At 35.6% G+C, this 18,276-nt stretch overlaps 1 protein-coding gene and 1 pseudogene across 1 annotated transcript; both read left to right on the forward strand.

Moving 5' to 3' along the window:
* The first annotated feature begins 8,050 nt into the window (after positions 1-8,050).
* LOC145619267 (ADP/ATP translocase-like) lies at positions 8,051-13,458 on the forward strand. The gene is made up of 4 exons (XM_081673925.1): positions 8,051-8,166; positions 10,077-10,573; positions 12,346-12,720; positions 12,874-13,458. The coding sequence occupies exons 2-4, from the start codon at positions 10,091-10,093 to the stop codon at positions 13,168-13,170; spliced, it is 1,155 nt and encodes a 384-aa protein (XP_081530051.1). The 5' UTR covers positions 8,051-8,166; positions 10,077-10,090; the 3' UTR covers positions 13,171-13,458.
* A 2,459-nt stretch (positions 13,459-15,917) lies between these two features.
* Positions 15,918-17,060, forward strand: LOC145619729 (leucine-rich repeat extensin-like protein 6 pseudogene; annotated as a pseudogene).
* Positions 17,061-18,276: the final 1,216 nt, after the last annotated feature.

Genomic DNA, 18,276 nt, shown 5'->3' on the forward strand with positions numbered 1-18,276 from the left:
ATATGAGTATTGTGTTTACAAGAAGGTCAGTGGGAGTAACATCGCCTTCCTAGTCTTATATGTCGATGACATATTACTCATTGGAAATATCATTCCGTTGTTAGAGTCTGTAAAGGCTGGCTTAGAAAGTGTTTTTCAATGAAAGACTTGGGAGAGGCTCAGTACATCTTAAGCATCAAGATCTATAGGGATAGATCGAAAAGGATGATTGGATTAAGCCAAAGTACATATATTGATAAGAACCTGGCTCGATTCGGCATGGAGGAGGCCAAGAGAGGTCACCTACCCATGTCTCATGGCATTACCCTAAGCAAGAAGTAGTGTCCAAAGACACCTGATGAGCGAGAAAGGATGAATCAGATTCCATATGCTTCACTAATTGGATCGATCATGTATGCCATGATATGTACTAGGCCAGATGTATCGTATACCTTGAACACTACGAGCTGATACCAATCAGACCTAGGAGAGGCGCATTGGACTGCGGCCAAGAATATCCTAAAGTACTTGAAAAGGAACAAAGATTAATTCCTGGTCTATGGTGGCTAAGATGAATTGGTTGTTGAGGGTTACACCGACGCAAGATTCCAAACAGACAAAGACGACTTCAAGTCACATTCTGGGTACATATTATCTCTATGGAGGAGCGTTTAGCAGGGCCATCCCAACCAATTTAGGGGCCCTGTGCTATTTTTAAATTAGGCCCCAATGATTTCAAAACGTAAGCTTTATAGTTTTCTTTTTCTAAACTCATTAGCCTTCTTTTTTTACAAGATAAAACACATAAAACTTATGTTTGTATTATTAAGTTTATGATATTGATAATAGAATTTCATTTTCAATTTTAACCCATATATATATTTCCTTCTTTTTTTTTCTGAGAGAAACTATATATATATATATATATATATATATATATATATATATATATATATATATATATATATATATATATATATATATATATATATATATGTATATATATATATATATATATATATATATTATTTTTGAATAAATATGTTTATCAATTAATTAACCTAAAGTGTAAAGTTTGATTAGTCTGTTTATTACATTAAAAAAATAGCAAAACTGGTGTGACCTCTTAATTCCCTAGACTCATGACTAAACAAACAAAAATAATAAAAAAAGAAAAAAAAGTAAAATAAAGGCTGGAAAAAAAGAAACAAAAGAGAATGGCAGAAATTTTTTTGGACATGGAGGTTCGAACCCAGCACATCAATCCAAGCCAAATGATTTAAGTATTGGTCTGCTACCAACTTAGCAAATTTCATTTACGTTAACACATTGGACATTAATATTTCTTATATCAGTAACAACTTTTTTTTTTCAATTGGGGGCCCTCTCCATTTTGGGGCCCTATGGTATGGGTCTCTTTGCACAGGCTCATAGCCGGCCCCGGCGTTTAGTTGGAAAAGTGCTAAGCAAAGCACAAGTGCAGATTCTACAACTGAAGCCGTATACTTGGCAGTATCTGAGGCAACTAAGGAGGCAGTTTGGATTCCGAAGTTTGTCGGTGAACTTGATGTTGTACCCTCCATCAAGGGTTCAATAGACCTCTATTGTGACAACAATGGGGCTATTGCTCAGGCTAGAGAGCCTCGAGAACATCAGAAGGTCAAACATGTCCAAAAGCGATTTCACATGATTAGAGAGTGGAAATTAGAAGGTAAAATCAAAATTTGTAAAGTTAGAACGGGTTACAATGTAGCCGATCCACTTACTAAACCTTTGTCTCAAGTGAAGCACAACAAGCACGTTGAGGCAATGGAAATCAGGCACATCTTAGACTAGCTTTTATTTCCTTATTTTAGTGTTTTAAATAATTTTGGACAATTTTAATGTAAAACACTATGATGAACCATTCAGTTTTGGAGTAGTTAAATTTTTCATGCAATTTAAAACACTCCGTTGCTATTTAATTGTGGTTTAGAATTAATTATTGTATCCATTCGATTTTAAGAATATTCAAAATAGGGTATCAAGACAATGTCTTGGATAAAGAAACACCTAAAAAGTGAACATTGAATATTTTAATAAAAAATTAACCCTAATCAAGATCATTTAAATGGTGGACGATTAATGACAATTTGAGATGAGTGTGTAGTATGATTTATAGCATCGTTTCTTGTGCTACGAGGACATAAATGTCATAAATCATTTACACATGTTTGTTTTAGAACCATACCGGATCAACCTATGAGAATACTTTAAGATATTCAAAAACTCTCATAAGTATATTTCTCATTATTTGGAACCTTTTTTCTTGATGATGAGTATTGTAAGTTCTCTTGTTTGAGTACTAGTCCGTTTTGATGTTGGTCAAACGTCTACCGTACATGGGGATTATAACGACAACAATCGAGCGGCTAGGTCCTCTTAGTAAGAGAAGCTGAAATTACAAGACTGAGAATGTCCCCCTACTAACAATAAGGAACATGTCTTTGTTGTTTACAAAGCCTCTCGAAGAGCGAGACTGTAAAAATGCATGGCCGTGCTCGGATGGATTTAAGAAATCATTTGTTTATTGACAGTCGAACTCGGCTTTCGAGAAACACTTCTGGACATAATAGGGATGACGAATAATCTTACTTTATAGTTCATAAAGAGACATTAAGTGACATAGGAAAAGGACTTTACACTAAAAGCTCACTTCTTTGGAAGGACAAGTGGGAGATTGAAAGGAATGGTGTCCTTCGAACAAGTGTATTATTCTGATAGGGGGTTCAGAATTCTTAGAAAGCTAATTATTTAGTGAGATCAAGTGATCGGAATGCTTGGGTGGAGGCCGCTTCCGATCAGTAATATTAATGTATGTATAACTAATATTACAGGTTAATCTTGACTGAACCCTTCGGGTCACACCCTAGCAACTAAGGAACCGAAGCGAAGAATTAATTCGAAAGGAATTGATGAGTAGCTCGAGTAATTAATATTTAGACGTCGGAAATTCGAGCTTGGAGCGTCGGAAGTCGAGTCGAAAGTAATAAAAGACGAGACGAGAGAAATACTAATAAATCAACAAAGTTACCAAAATACCCCTAGCATCGGAATGCCCCGAGCAAAACCGAGTGCTAGGGGCATATGGCCTAGCAAGGTTGCTAGCATTGCAAGCTAGCGCACCTTGACTAGCAAGGCCAGTTAGCAGCCCGCACCAAGTGCACTGCATGCTAGCAAGCCGCATATAGCAACGCGCACTAATGTGCAAGGCATGCTAGCAGGCCACGGCTAGCAGCCCGCACAAATGTGCGAGGCTTGCTAGCAGGTAGCAGCTAGCAGCCCTCACTCGGTGCGTGGCTTGCTAGCAACAGCCTCGCGTGAGCAGCTCGCACTTTTGGTGCGAGGGCCTGCTGGGTCGAGGCACAAGGCAGCAACCGTGGCAGCCCACCTTGGGTGCCTTGGTGCCCAAGTGTGGGGTTGCCATGTGGCGTGAGCTAAATGGAGGGCTTAATGGTGTGTTGGCCGGTTTTGGGAGAGGAAGTGGGGAGCATCCCACCCTTCTTCAAATGGTCCTCACCTAACCTCTCATGTGAGCTTGACACTTGTTGATTTATTAGTAGTTTGTGATGAGCATTGAAACGGTAGGTCGTTGGGCTACCTTCCCCACCCAATCAAACAAAATTTGTAAACTCAACCAACCCCTATACGAGTATAGTAGTAAGTCAAGGTCGAACCCAAGGGAATGGTAATTGAAAATCTATTGTCTTATGCCAAGCTACTCTGAAATCGAAATTGGGGTTGTAAGACTAAGACTAGGGCTAATCACAACTACTTAACTTGACGAAAATCAAATACAATTAAACACTAGGGCTAGGATCCACATGCTTTCATAATGAAAATCAACTAATTTGGGAGGTCAATCAATTAAGTCAAGCAATGTGAGGGAAAATCGAAATTGCAACCAATAGAGCATATCATGCTATACTCCTAGAGGTCTAACTAGCGTCAACTACGATAAACTCTAGCTAGGAAACGTCACAAGATACCTCAATCGTGTAAATGCAAGCTACAAATCAATGGTCCGTATCAATGTGAACTTACAATGCAATCTAGTGTGAATAACTAGGGTGATCAAGCCTAAATCAAGCACACACATGCACAAAATCAATCAACCAATTTAATCACATTATCAACTCAATCAATTTCCCTAAATTAATTTCAATTCATTAGTAATACATGCTTCACCATTACCCTAGCAATCAAACTACTCACTATCCATTAAGAACATCAAGATCAAAGCTAAACTAATCAACAAATCCATATTCATCAATTGAAATCAACAAATTCAAACCAAATCAATCAAACTATTAACAAACTTAATCAATCAACAATACTAATGAAATCAAACATAAGATTGTATTAAAGAGTAAAGAATTCTTACAAACTTGATAGAAATCAAATCAAAATGTAGCAATCTTCAATCATTAATCATCAAATCCAAAGTTCCTCTCTCTAAAAATCTAAGAACAAGTGTTTTTCTCTCTCTAAATTATAATCTAAATCTAATTCTAGCTAATGAAGATCTAATTCCCTCTCTAAAAATAGAAGGAAATAACTATATATACAAAGGAGAAGTTGGTTATGACGTCCAAAAATAGACCCACGCTGGTGCGGTCGCACGTAGGAGAGAGAGGGGGCGCACGGGCACAATACCCATATGGGTGCGCCCGCATGCGCCAGGTGTGCGGCCGCACAACACACACCCCTGTGCGCCCTTACCTGCATGGGTATTTCCTCCCCCTTCTTCATCCTTGCTCATCCGGTGCACACGACCTTTGGTGATGGTGATGAACAACGAAGTAGGCAACAAGTTATGGCCATTTTGGTGGGCATAAGGCATAAATGGTGTCTACACCGCTTGTGTGCACCGGTCTTGAAACTTGCTCTTCGAGTTCCTCTTGACTCTGAAGCTCAATACACTAGCACAAGGCATCAAAAGCAATGACAACCGTTGAAGGGAAGCTCGGAAATCTTTGGATGATCGATCATCAAAAGAAAAGAAACAAATAATAGAGAAAAACACGAATAAACAAGAAAATGCACAAAATAAAGGAACTAACTACAAAAAGTACAAAATAAAGAAATAAAGAGCACAACTAAAGAAAACTAAGGAAAAGAGTAATAAAATGAAATGAAATTCATCCAAAAAGAGATCAAATGAGTGCCATAAATGTCACTCGTCAGCTTGATTATTTAATTTATTTTTGAATTAAAATAAAATGGAAAAATCAATTGTCCGACATTGATTGGGGAGCTTTTCTCACTCTTGCTTTTCCCTATAAATACCCAAGTTGGGGTATTGGGAAAAGCACTTGAGTAAGTGTTGAAAAAGACATCACCATTGTGAAAACCTTTGAACACATTTATTACTTGGGTTTAGGTCGGACTTAGCTATCTCTTAAGCATTGGACCATTGTCAATGTTCGAGTTGTGGGTGGACTTCGTTGGAGGTCCTCGTGTGAGCGAGACTTGAGCTTTCGAAGTAAGAGCCTCTTTTGGTGGGCGAAGCACGCGCTAAAGGTATAATCTCTTTCTTAATCTTGTTGTTAAGTTAATTATGCTTTATGGTTATAATTATTATGAGTGTGGTCTTGGCTCGGGTTTTCTTTCGCGGTGAGTCAGACTCATCAAACCCTAACAGCTGGGGCCTGGGAGTGTATCGGTTTCATGGAGGTGAGGGGCAGAAAAGAGGGTAAGGGTAGGGGGAAAGAAAAGAGGAAAAAAAATGATAATTATCTTTTTTAAAAAAATTACTTTTTGACCAATCATAGTGTAACACGTGGACAGGTAACCTGCTGTAGAAGGTGGATGGTCTACTAAGCCGGATAAAATAGAATGGGGGTGTAAAGGTGAGATTAATCAACTACAATCGAAAGGTGGGATTAATAAACTAAGCCCGGGGAAAGGTTGGGTTATTAGAATCAAACTAGCCTTCTGTCTCGTGCAATGCACGGGTTGTTCATAGATAATTGTATTGAGAGATGAGTGAGGAAATATCAATAAATTAGTATGGGCGTAATGTGTAACAAAAACCATGATTAAAGAAATTTATCTTTTCAGACTTTGATTCAAAATGAAGCTTTGTAAAAAAGAAGGTGAGGGGAACTAAAATTAAATAAGAAAAGGAAAAGGTAGGTTGAATTGAAGATAGGAGATGAAGATGAAGGGTTTAATGAAAGAGTGAAGAAAGATATTCTAATAAAAAAAAATTAAACATATAAGATGACATGTGGCACATTGCCTTGGAAAAGAACATGGAGAAGTGTAATAGGATGAGGACACATGTCTTTTTGGTTTGAGTTTTTAAATACTAAGTATAGATATAGATATAGATTTTCCTTTTATTAATGTAAAGTATACAGTCTCCATTAGATACAAAAGTATAGGTTTTTCATTAAATAGATAACTTTTATTCACAACATGGTAACTTTTATATATCTGTGGGGGTAACTTAGTACTCGATTTTATATATATATAGAGGGATCCGGTGAGAATAGCTTCATATGTGAGAATTCATACTTATATGAGAACTGATTTTAAATTTAGAACATGTGAGTAAAAATTTAGAACATGCGAGTTAAAATTTAGAACATGGGACTCAAATTAAAAATTTGAACATATGAGTAATAATTTAAAACATTTGTGTGAGTAATAAGTTTAGAACATCCGACATAAGAATTAGAACAAGTGATTAAAAATTTATAAAATTTGCTTTATGAAATTTTAAACATACTAGTAATATCTAGAACATCTGATTTAAGATTATGAACATGTGAATAAAAATTTAGAACATATGATTTAAGATTATTAACATGTGAATAAAAATTTAGAACAAACTAATATAGAATATAGAAAGTGTGAGTAAAGTATTTAGAACATACGAGTAAAAAAATAGAACATATGCTTTGAAATCTGGAACATATAATTAAAATTCTTAGAACACACATTTTAAAATTTAGAACACATAAGTTAAAATTTTGGAACAAGTTATTTAACATAAACTTAACTAATTTATGGTTTAGAACATGAGAGTACTAAATTAGAAAATTTGATTTAATTTAGAACACCTAAGAAAAAGTTTAGAACATCAGATATAAAATTTAGAACATATGAGTAAAAATTTAGAACATAAAGAGTTTTCTCACATATGAAAAATTCTCACGAGTATATATATATATATATATATATATATGCAGCACCATGATAAGATGGAGTACATATTATTGTGAATGAATAATCAAATAATGTAAAGACTATCACCATTATGCATTATGTTAATTTTACTTTTGATTTTATGAGATTTAATATTTGAACTCTTAAAATCGTGCAATTGCACGAATACTATACTAGTTCTGTACTTTATTTGAAGAGAGAGAATCAAAGAAGATAGGAAAAGGAGGAGAGAGAATGTACATCTTTTCATTTAGGTGGCTAATATAAATGACTCTATATCTATTTTCATTTTTATAGGGCTCTTCACAAAAGCACATTAATAACTCTCTTATAAGACACGGTATAGAAGCCATTTCCAGTTAGATAATTAGAGGATCATGGCCCTTTTAAAATGGCTTGACCCGGGTGCCCATTGGACTACCCTGTTCAATAACCAGGGCTAATCCAGAATGACTACTTCGTAGTTCGAACAACGTATTTTATTTTATTTTTTCTTTTTCTTTATCTTTTTATGATACAGTGTAACGGTATAATACTACTAAAATCTACTTCCTCCGTTTCTTTTTACTTGCAACACAGCCTTGTGGCACGTGTTTTGAGGTCGGGTTTATGTAATGTAAACGAATAAATTATTCATTATAATTTTTACAAATGATACGTAACCCTATTCTAATCTTCGTGTAAAAATTATATTGATAAAATCGCTCGTTTACCCTCACTAATCATCTCCTAAAATTACGTGCCTAAAAGGTGTGTTGCAAGTAAAAGAAAACGGAGGAAGTATAAATCTCCTCCAAATATACGTAATACTTTCGTACCAACTTGAGATGAACGGTTGTCATTACTCTATTTACGCGTGTCATAAATCTACCTCCTACATTTTCATATTTTAGAACCTTCTAACTTTTACACTGCACATTTCTCTCTCCTCCACCTTCTAGATTTCTCTCCTCCATTGAAGAAGCTTCAAAGGTTAGGTTTTTTTTCCTCCCTCATTTTAAAATCATCGTATATCAATCTTTCAATCTTGTATTTAACGCTAATTTTATTCAGTATTTTTCATTAAGTGTCCGTGTAAGGTAAATTCTTGAGTTTTTGGCAATAATTTTTGAAATTATGCAAATTACAACGATCGATTATGTTTCTCGAATTTGGTTATGTGCTATTTACGTTGATATTTTTAATTGAGAAGAATTTTTTTGATTTTGTAGCTTCTTGTGAAAAAATTTTCAAATTTTGTTGCTAATGTATTGTAGGTTGTTGTTTATAGTCGTTTATAATAGGATCGAACTATGAAAATAGATCGTAATTTCACGTAATTTTCTTAACAACAATCATTAGTTAGATTTAAGAGATGATCCTGAAAATTTTCTTTTTTTCATTTTTTTTTAACTATTAGTATGATTTTTTGTACAATGTTAATATAATTATACATTATTATATCTGTTTCTTTTTTTCATAAATTTAATTGCATAATTTTTTGTTAGACTAATTTTTTCATTGTTATATTTGACTTATTATTTTAGTGCATTTTGGAATGTGTTACACTGTATGTTATTGTTTTACTTGTATAATTTTTGGGTTGGTTTAATCAAAATTAATTTACAAGATTCTAAGATGATTAGAACTTGAATAATTTGGTATTATATGAACATTAAATAAAATACTCCATCAATCAACAAATCCAACATCTGTCAATTAATGGGTCATTGGCCTTCTCTTATTTCTGGAATTATTCGTAACATACTCTGTATTTCCATTTTCTTTCTTTTTATCCATATTGGCTATAACATATGATTGACTTTTTGTGTTGCTAGAAAACTAAGTTTTGCATTGTTCTTAGTTTATGTATAAATGCAATTTGCTTACTATGAATTATTTACAGTTATATTTCTATCGTTTTCATAATGCCATCCTCTATTTATTATGTAGAAGTATATCATTGATTGTTAAATTTTGAAAAAAAGATAAAAAAAAAAAAAAAGCTTTTATTATTAGTTTGTTTCTCTAACTTGTAGTGTTAATATTATAGATAGTAGACTGTAATGATATTGTTAAAATGTGAATTATTTTATATATAAATGTTATTTGGTTACAGTCTATATGTTCTGTTGTTTCACAGAGTATGATTCATTTCGTTATTATGTTTATCACTGACCGTTACTTTATAATCTATCCAGTTCTATTTGGGGCCTGTTCATATTTACTTAATTTCAGTTCAATCAGTTCAGCTCCAATCAGTTCAATCAGTTCAGTTCCAATCAGTTTAGTTCAGTTCCAATCAGTTCAGTTCAGTTCAGCTCTTAATTTCCCTCTCACATAAAATATTCATTTCAGCTTAATTCAGTTCAGTTCAGTTCAGTTCTAATCAGTTCAGTTCAGTTCAGCTCCAATCAGTTCAGCTCAGTTCAGTAAATATGAACAGGCCCTTGGTCTTCCCACTTGGATTTATTTATTTATTTAGGAAAAGAAAAATTATATACAAAAAAAAATGCGTGATCCGTGTTCATTATTATTCTGTTTGTTTGTTTGTTTTAGGGCATAGTTATATTTGTGTAAAGTTTGGTCTATAATTATGTCATTTTTAGTTTATGTCATCCTCTATGCTGCCATAGACTGGTTTTCGTAGAATGACTCTATACATATTTGTATAAATGAAGATTACAGGATAAGTCGTTAACTCGTTACCCATCAACCATACTCCGATTTATTCATTTTCCAAATAGCCATAGCATTTGTCTAAGTTGATTATCTATGCTAGTAACACCCTCAGCTATTTTTTCTGAGTTGTTCCCCAAAAGTAATATAGCGATTCTACTAAGTTGTTATTCTGTTGACTGCTTGAAGTTCATTGTGGTTAATTCCATCTTGTTAATTTGCAGATTGTAAGTCAATCATGATGGATGGGTTAGGGTATCCATCAGTATATAAGAAGAAACAAGGGAAGTCTAACTTCATGTCTCAATTTGCACCCAGTTTGCAAGCTAGGAACTGTGTAGCTCACAATTTCAGCAGTCCCTATGTAAATGGATGCTTACAGAATCCCGTGTTGTACTCATACCAGGGTACTGGCCTGACAAATGTATCTCCACTATCCTCTCCGATTTTTGTGCCTGCAGTGGCTGAGAAAGCAGAGAAAAACTTCATGGTTGATTTTCTTATGGGAGGGGTTTCTGCTGCTGTTTCTAAGACTGCAGCTGCACCCATTGAACGAATTAAGCTCTTGGTTCAGAATCAAGATGAAATGCTTAAAACTGGTCGGTTGTCTGAACCATACAAGGGTATATCTGATTGTTTTGCTAGAACCATTAAAGATGAAGGCATGATTTCTCTTTGGAGAGGAAACACAGCTAATGTTATCAGATACTTTCCTACCCAGGTGAGTAGCTTCCTTTTTTTGGCTTGTGCCATAATGCAGAATATATATATTCTTTGACTTACAATCAAGCCCCCTGTTTATTGTTGATGATTGTAATGAATTCATAGCATAAGTATTGGTAAAGTAGTTTGTTTAATCCTATTGTCTTCATGTCTGTATCTGGGGCTAGAGAAGACCAAGCGCTTAGATTTAAGAGAGAGTGAGAAACATAGGGGGTATTTGGTGAATGGATTTTAGCTAGTTTTTTCATTGACTTTTGAATTTTTGAAGTGGTCAAGCAGCCAAATTTATAATGTTTGATTCTTATTTTGGCTAAAAGCTCAGGCAATACTGATAAGCTAGCTTTACTAGCTTATTGTGGTTGGCTTTTGGCTTCTAACCCTCAAATTTAGGTGTGTAGAACCTTTGAGCCCATTCCAAATATGGGTATGCTGTGTGATAAGGCTTGAAGCTTTGTGAGCTCATATTCCAGGGCTTGGCTTGAGCTTTTTAAGCCAATTGAGCCTAATGTAAAAATCTGAGGTCCAATCTCAAATGGTTTTAGTAACATTTGGGTCAATTCTGCGTGAGATCAAGGCTCAATCAAGTCCAAAAGTCATCTGCTAACTCTAAATGATAATAACCTAATTGGGTGTTTCTTTTTTTCTTCAATATTTCCATCATCTACTCACTTATTCATCTATATGGATCAAATACTTTCAACCAACTTTTACCCCTGACATGCTGTAATTATGCAGCTATCTGGCTTCTTTGTTTGTTACTGCAACAACAAATCAACATGTATATTTCCTAGGAGCTAGCACACAAGAAATTCATAGTGCTTCATACATTATGTGACCCTCAAAAATTAAACTCCTTTCTTTAGAACCGTAAAGGCCATAACATCAGGAGCTAAAAGCCTAAACCACATTGTCCTTTTTGCATATTTTGCTTAATAACCAACTAGTCATTAGCAATAAAAATAGCATAGAACTACAATTCAGGACATCACTATGGTGGATATTTACATCAATAAGACCAAAAGTTGAAGAAGCAACAACTCCACTATAGACCCTTGTAGTCTGCCAAAAGTTGTCCAACTAGAGAAGGCAAAGTTAGGTTACTAATACAATACTATTTTGGTAAGGATCTCATCATTAAAGTGCATTAACTCAGTACCACCTAGATCAAACGAGTGATGGGGTTTAAGGTGTGTTTTAATATTTAATTGGTGCTGGACCAAATTAAAGTGGGAGAAATAATATAAAAATAGTGGTTTTAGACACTATGCCCATTTTATAAGATTTGCAAGTAATTTAAGACAGCATAATATGAAAAGTGGTGCGAGTAATGTCCTTAGTGGTTATTTTGCATAGCTACAACCAACAATATCAAAATTTTCAAACATTTTTGTAAATTTATAGTAGTCCAATAGTACATAAAAGCAGTTGATAAAAATTTTTGGTCAAACCAACGAGTAAAACAACCTACAAAAATAGCTAATTGCTGAACAAGGCCATAGTAGATAAATGAGTTAGATCAAAGAGTGGTGTTCAATTTTGTGGCTTTGCTAAATACACAAGTCTCTTAACTCTTCTTTTCCTAGAAAGAGATACTTGGGTGTTTGAGAATGAAAGACATGTACATTATTGATGTTTCAAATTCCATTGTGGAGTCCAATATAATGGGTTTGCTAAATACATGACTCTTTTAAATCTTTTTTTTGCCTCTTTGTTTCTCATAATGTTTTGTGCTACTCCCGCTAATTGGTTATTGATGTGATTGTCCAATAGGCCCTGAACTTTGCTTTCAAGGATTATTTTAAGAGGATGTTTAATTTCAAAAAAGACAAGGATGGATACTGGAAATGGTTTGCGGGAAATTTGGCATCTGGTGGCTTAGCTGGTGCTACATCACTTTTCTTTGTGTATTCATTGGATTATGCTAGGACACGGTTGGCTAATGATGCTAAGATTGCGAAGAAAGGCGGTGGTGATAGGCAGTTCAATGGTATGATTGATGTTTATAAGAAAACACTCAAAACAGATGGTATAGCTGGGCTATACCGTGGTTTCACTATCTCATGTGTTGGAATCATTGTTTACCGTGGATTATACTTTGGAATGTATGATTCACTTAAACCTGTGGTGTTGGTTGATGGACTACAGGTAATATGCCTGTTCATGACAAGTTATTTCTGCATGCTGTCAATTTTTTATGCTTCACAAATGCTTTGCACATGTATGACTTTGTTTTAGGGGTGCTCAAAGCTCAAAACCCTTCCATTTGTTAACTGATACTGGTAATGTTGATGCTTGCAGGATAGCTTTGTTGCTAGTTTCTTGTTGGGTTGGGGTATCACAATTGGTGCTGGCTTAGCTTCCTACCCTATAGACACTGTGCGTAGAAGAATGATGATGACCTCTGGAGAGGCAGTTAAATACAAGAGTTCTATTGATGCATTTCAACAGATCATGAAGAAGGAAGGCACAAAATCTCTTTTCAAGGGGGCTGGTGCCAACATTTTGCGTGCTGTTGCAGGTGCTGGTGTGCTTGCTGGTTATGACAAGCTACAGTTGGTTCTCCTAGGCAAGAAATATGGTTCTGGTGGTGGCTAAGTTCCTATGATGACGATCAATATTAAAAGAAAACCGGTGTCTTCTGATCATTATTTAAGCGTATAATATTAGAATAATTTTGATAGAACCGACATATCTATTTATGCTTCCTTGTACTAGTTATTGTTTTTTCTTCACAGGACCGTCTTTCTGAATTTTGAAGTGTTGTCATTTATGCTCAAGTTCAGGTTTGCAGTTTACGTTTGGATGGCTTGTGCCATGAATATGAAAATAATTGAATAGACAATGTATTTTGTTGGAATTGTTAAATTTGGAGAGTTGCTGCCATTGCCATTTTTAGTACCATTTATCTATATTGTTTGCTAATTTACTCGAGCTGTTCATCATAGGTTTCTTCTGTTTTGCCTCACTCCATTGTCTTGGTAATTTTTTCGTTCATGAATGGTTGGCAATCACAAGCTGCTTCTGATATTCAGCTAACAGCAATTGGAGAAAACTGGGGACGGACGGATTGACAAGTTACAGGTGGTGGTAGGATTTTATTGTAAACTAGATTAGTACTTGACTTTGTTTCCACTTTAATTTTTATTATTTTTTTTCTTAAGAAATATTTTCCAATCTTGAATTTGGAATGACAAAAAAGAGGAAAGAAAAAACATGACATAAGCAATTTTGGTGAAATTTTTTCATGAGAAAATAAAATGCGCATTAAGGTTGTTGGAGTAAAGAGAGGAAAGGTAGCTGACCTCTTGCTCGGTTGCCCGATTAGGCGTGAGAACAAATGTCTTTTGATATGATTGGGCGCAGGATAGTGGCGGCCCGAAGGGCACGAGAGTAAAGTTGATTTTCGTCGTTTGTTCGCCCTTTCAGGTGCGCCATCGGGCGGAGCTCGCCCTGTCGGGCGCGAGACTCACTTGGCTACGCCCATGTAACCTCCATGTAACACCTTAACAATGTGTTTTAAGGGGTTTTTTCTCACCTTAATTTTTTGTTAAGGCTTTGGCTTTTTGGATATTTCATCTCTTGATTATCCCATCTTTCATTGTATATTTCATGGTTGAGAAATTCAGATTACAAGATTACATCCAAACATATTAAGCTAAACACATTCCTCTTTTTGGGTATAAGTTTATATGACTCCAATCTTCCACCCAAAAGTGTCTTTGTGTGGAAGTGGTGTGTTAACCTAAGAGAACTTGCCGGCGAATATAATTGTTCATCTCGGTTGCGCCGAAATTTCGTTTTCAAGTCAGTGAATTTGTTTTATTGATTATAAGATCATCTTTTCGATCTAATTGTTTATTTCTTTTCGTAGCCTCAAAAATACTTCTTATACTACAGCAAAGGTGATGTAAGTGTTTTTTACCATACTTATGGCTTATGGTCATAGATATTCATAAGAGTATTTTCATATAACCTTTGTTTTTCCTTAAGATCGCATTTTTATTATGGATCATGCGTGAAATCACTAGTTGTTATGATCATCTTACAGAGACAAAACCTCAATTGCTATTCCTCAATAAGTAACTACACAAGACGAACCAACAAAAGTTGGCTCAAGTGGTAAGCAACTTGATGTCGCTTAAGGGAGGTCTCGGGTTCGAGCCTCACCGTATGCACAAACTCTTGTTGGGAGATTCACCCACCATAAGCTAGGTGTGCTACCCGAGTCGGATCTGAATGTAGTCGGAGCGAACCGGGTGGGCAACCTTAAAAAAAAAACCAACTACACAAGACGACCACAATGGTACAATAGTGTAGATCAACAAGCAAAAGAGCCTTCAATCTCCTCTCTTACTACGTTGGAAATTGTCAATGAATGAGAGTGAATGTATTATGCTAATTCACATCTTACCACGCGTTACTTGGGCTGTCTTGTGATGTACAATGTCTTATGACCTTGCTTCCGAGTTTTGCTCATTCGTGTAATGGTTTGATCCATGCTTAAGAGTAAACTTATGGGATTAGTTTCTATAAGTAGTCATCTACTTGATATCGGTTCTCAAACAAAAACATCGATCATTAAACTCAACTGATGATTTATCACGAATCTGTAAAAGATCTTAAAATTTTTTTTAGGTATCTTGGTTGAACTACATTTTTTCAGTATAATCAAATTTTATTTAGTTTCTAGGTAGTGGCTCCTCCGAAATCTACGATGAGATCAGAAACATTTAGTAAATATTGGTATGAACTTGGAGCCTGTAGCTTGACTTATCTGCAGTAATCATAAATTTTCTTTGAAACTAACAGGCTTCAGATGGTTTTAGAGAAAAATTTGCTCATTTGCAAGACTTTCAATAATCCCTTTCCTTAAATACGAAGTTATGTCCTACTTTTTCATATTAGTGCTGGGAGGACATGCAGTCTTTCTCCAATTCCACTACTTAGAGCACCAAAAGCAACACTGGAAGGAGGTAAATCGTTGTCGACAACTTATCTTCCTATCTGATGTTCAAGCTTGGTAGTTCTGAATATATAGACTTCAGACTACTTTTGTTCAAACGACACACTTATGGTTACGAACCATATCCCAACAACAATATCCTTTAAGAATGTTAATCTCCAACTACCATGGAAAACAACTGATACTGTACTCACTGATATAATATCATTGAATGAATAGGCGTCTTTTGGCACAGAATGATTATACAGAAGACCGAAAAGATTATGATTGATTTTTTTTTTTTTGAAAGCAAAAGATTATGATTGATTGAAAATGAAGTTTTTAAAACCTTACAAAAGCACTGCAAGGTCATAAAGTATTTTCCACAGCATACACCAAAATGGGTTCACTAAAATCAAAAACTTCTTTTCTTCTTGTTTTATATCTGTTTTCGCTGTTACACAAACTCGAAACAAAACACAACACTCATCATTCCCACCCTCATCACAATCACAAGAACTCGCAATCTCCTGCTGCTAACCCCAAGCTCAACCAAGCCTACATTGCTCTCCAAGCATGGAAAAAGGTCATCTACTCTGACCCAACAAACTACACTTCCAACTGGGTAGGACCTTCTGTGTGCAGCTACAGAGGAATATACTGTGGACCTGCAATCGACGACAACACCACCACTGTTGTCTCGGGTATTGACCTTAATCACCTGGACTTAGCTGGCTTCCTTCCAGATGAAATCGGCCTTCTTGCTGACCTCGCTCTCCTCCATATAAACAGCAACCGTTTTTGTGGGATCCTTCCACTAACTCTGTCCAACCTTACCCTTTTGTATGAACTTGATCTTAGTAACAACCGCTTTGTTGGGCCATTTCCATCTGTAGTACTCTCCCTGCCCTCCCTCAAATACCTTGATCTTCGATACAACGAGTTTGAAGGATCAGTTCCTTCTGAACTGTTCAATAATAAGTCCCTTGATGCAATATTTGTCAATAACAACCGCTTCACTAGTGTAATCCCGTCTAACTTAGGTATGTCCACAGCCTCTGTGGTTGTTTTCGCAAATAACAAATTCGGTGGGTGCTTGCCTCCAAGCATAGCAAATTTCGCTAACTCCATCGAAGAACTTTTGCTGATCAACACGAGTTTAACAGGGTGTTTGCCAGAGGAAGTTGGATACTTGTATAAGTTGAGGGTATTAGACGTGAGTTACAATCAATTAGTAGGTCGGATACCCTATAGTATAGCAGGATTAGCTCACTTGGAGCAGCTAAATTTTGCTCATAATATGATGAGTGGAGAAGTGTCTGATGGAATATGTGTATTGCCAAACTTAACAAACTTTACACTTTCTTATAACTTCTTCTGCGAGGAGCAAGGGCTTTGTGGGAACTTGACATCAAAAGGAGTCGTGTTCGATGATCGTCGTAATTGCTTGCCAGGGAAGAAGCTACAAAGGAGTAAGAAGGTATGTGATGCAATATTAGAGCACCCAGTTGAGTGTGAGGAGTTTCATTGTGATTACTCTTAGTTTATCTGGTGTATAATTTGTCATACTAGGGATGAATGCTTGCAGGTTTTTATAACGGTGTATTAAATTACTAGACGTGAATACTGTGCGTTGTATGAGTTAGGTGTAATTATAATGAAATCTTGTAGCTATTACAAGTATATAACATATAATATTATATGGTTTCTAAATGAGAAGATTTTGTGTAGAACGGATTCACGTGAGTCCAGTTTATAATGTACACATTCATCCCTCACCCGGCCTATGCCAATGCCTTGTCTGTTGGCGGTCGACGACCTGGCCTCCCCCTCACATTCCTCCACAAACCCACTTCAATTCACTCTGTCTCCTTCAATCTTCGCCCCAATTCTCAACCATGGCCGCTCTTCGCCGCCGTGGAAGAAGGACCCTCACCCTCACATTAACATCTTTTAAATACATTAAGCCGACAACATCCTATTCGACCCTGTTACAAATCGGGTCACTCTGCGATTTCAGGTCGACTAGGTTTGTCAACGAAGGTGGGAGAATGAATGAGGTGGTCGGAACACCGTGTTACGTGGCACCGGAAATGGGTATGATGATGAGAAGGTGGATGTGTGGAGTGCTGGTGTCGTTTTGTATGTAATTCTTGCTGGAATTCCGCCGTTTTATGGAGAGAGAGTTGAAGAGGTTCTCTTTGAATTTGTGATATTCTGGCTAATACTTGGCCAATATTGTCTATTATCAAACAAAAAGAAGCTAATACCTGACCAATTTAATCTATTATCAAACAAAATAAATCTAATATCTGACCAATATAACCTATTATCAAACAAAATAAATCTAATACCTAACCAATATAACTTGTTATCAAACAAAAGAAATCTAAAAACTGACCATTATTATTTAATTTCTGACACTTATAATCTTATATCTGACCATTATCATCTAATTTCTGACAATTAAAAAAAAAAAAAAATTCTTTTTCAGTTTGTATAATTGGACTCACGTGAGTCCATTCTACACAATATTTTTTAATCTTGAAAAACGTAATAAAGCTATTTAGTTTTTATTTTTGAACTCAAAATTAAAGTTATAGCAATCATCCAGTGATCATCGTTGGTGGTTTCAACAAAGTAAGAATTTTGGGTGAAGGAACTCACCAGAGTGAGACTCATTGAGGAGCAAAGCATAAGTCAACAAACCACCAAGCCACATAGAAAAACATGGAATACCATTTTTTTTAAGGTTGCCC

The sequence above is a fragment of the Chenopodium album genome, chromosome 27, assembly GCF_948465745.1.
Source record: "Chenopodium album chromosome 27, dcCheAlbu1.1, whole genome shotgun sequence".
NCBI lineage: Eukaryota > Viridiplantae > Streptophyta > Magnoliopsida > Caryophyllales > Amaranthaceae > Chenopodium > Chenopodium album.

What these genes read in the sequence shown, in the direction of transcription:
- LOC145619267 (XM_081673925.1), top strand. Translation starts at nt 10,091, where the DNA reads ATGATGGATGGGTTAGGGTATCCATCAGTATATAAGAAGAAACAAGGG. An exon ending in TCAGATACTTTCCTACCCAG is followed by an intron (nt 10,574 to 12,345) that starts GTGAGTAGCTTC and finishes ATTGTCCAATAG; the next exon opens with GCCCTGAACTTTGCTTTCAA. An exon ending in TGTTGGTTGATGGACTACAG is followed by an intron (nt 12,721 to 12,873) that starts GTAATATGCCTG and finishes TGATGCTTGCAG; the next exon opens with GATAGCTTTGTTGCTAGTTT.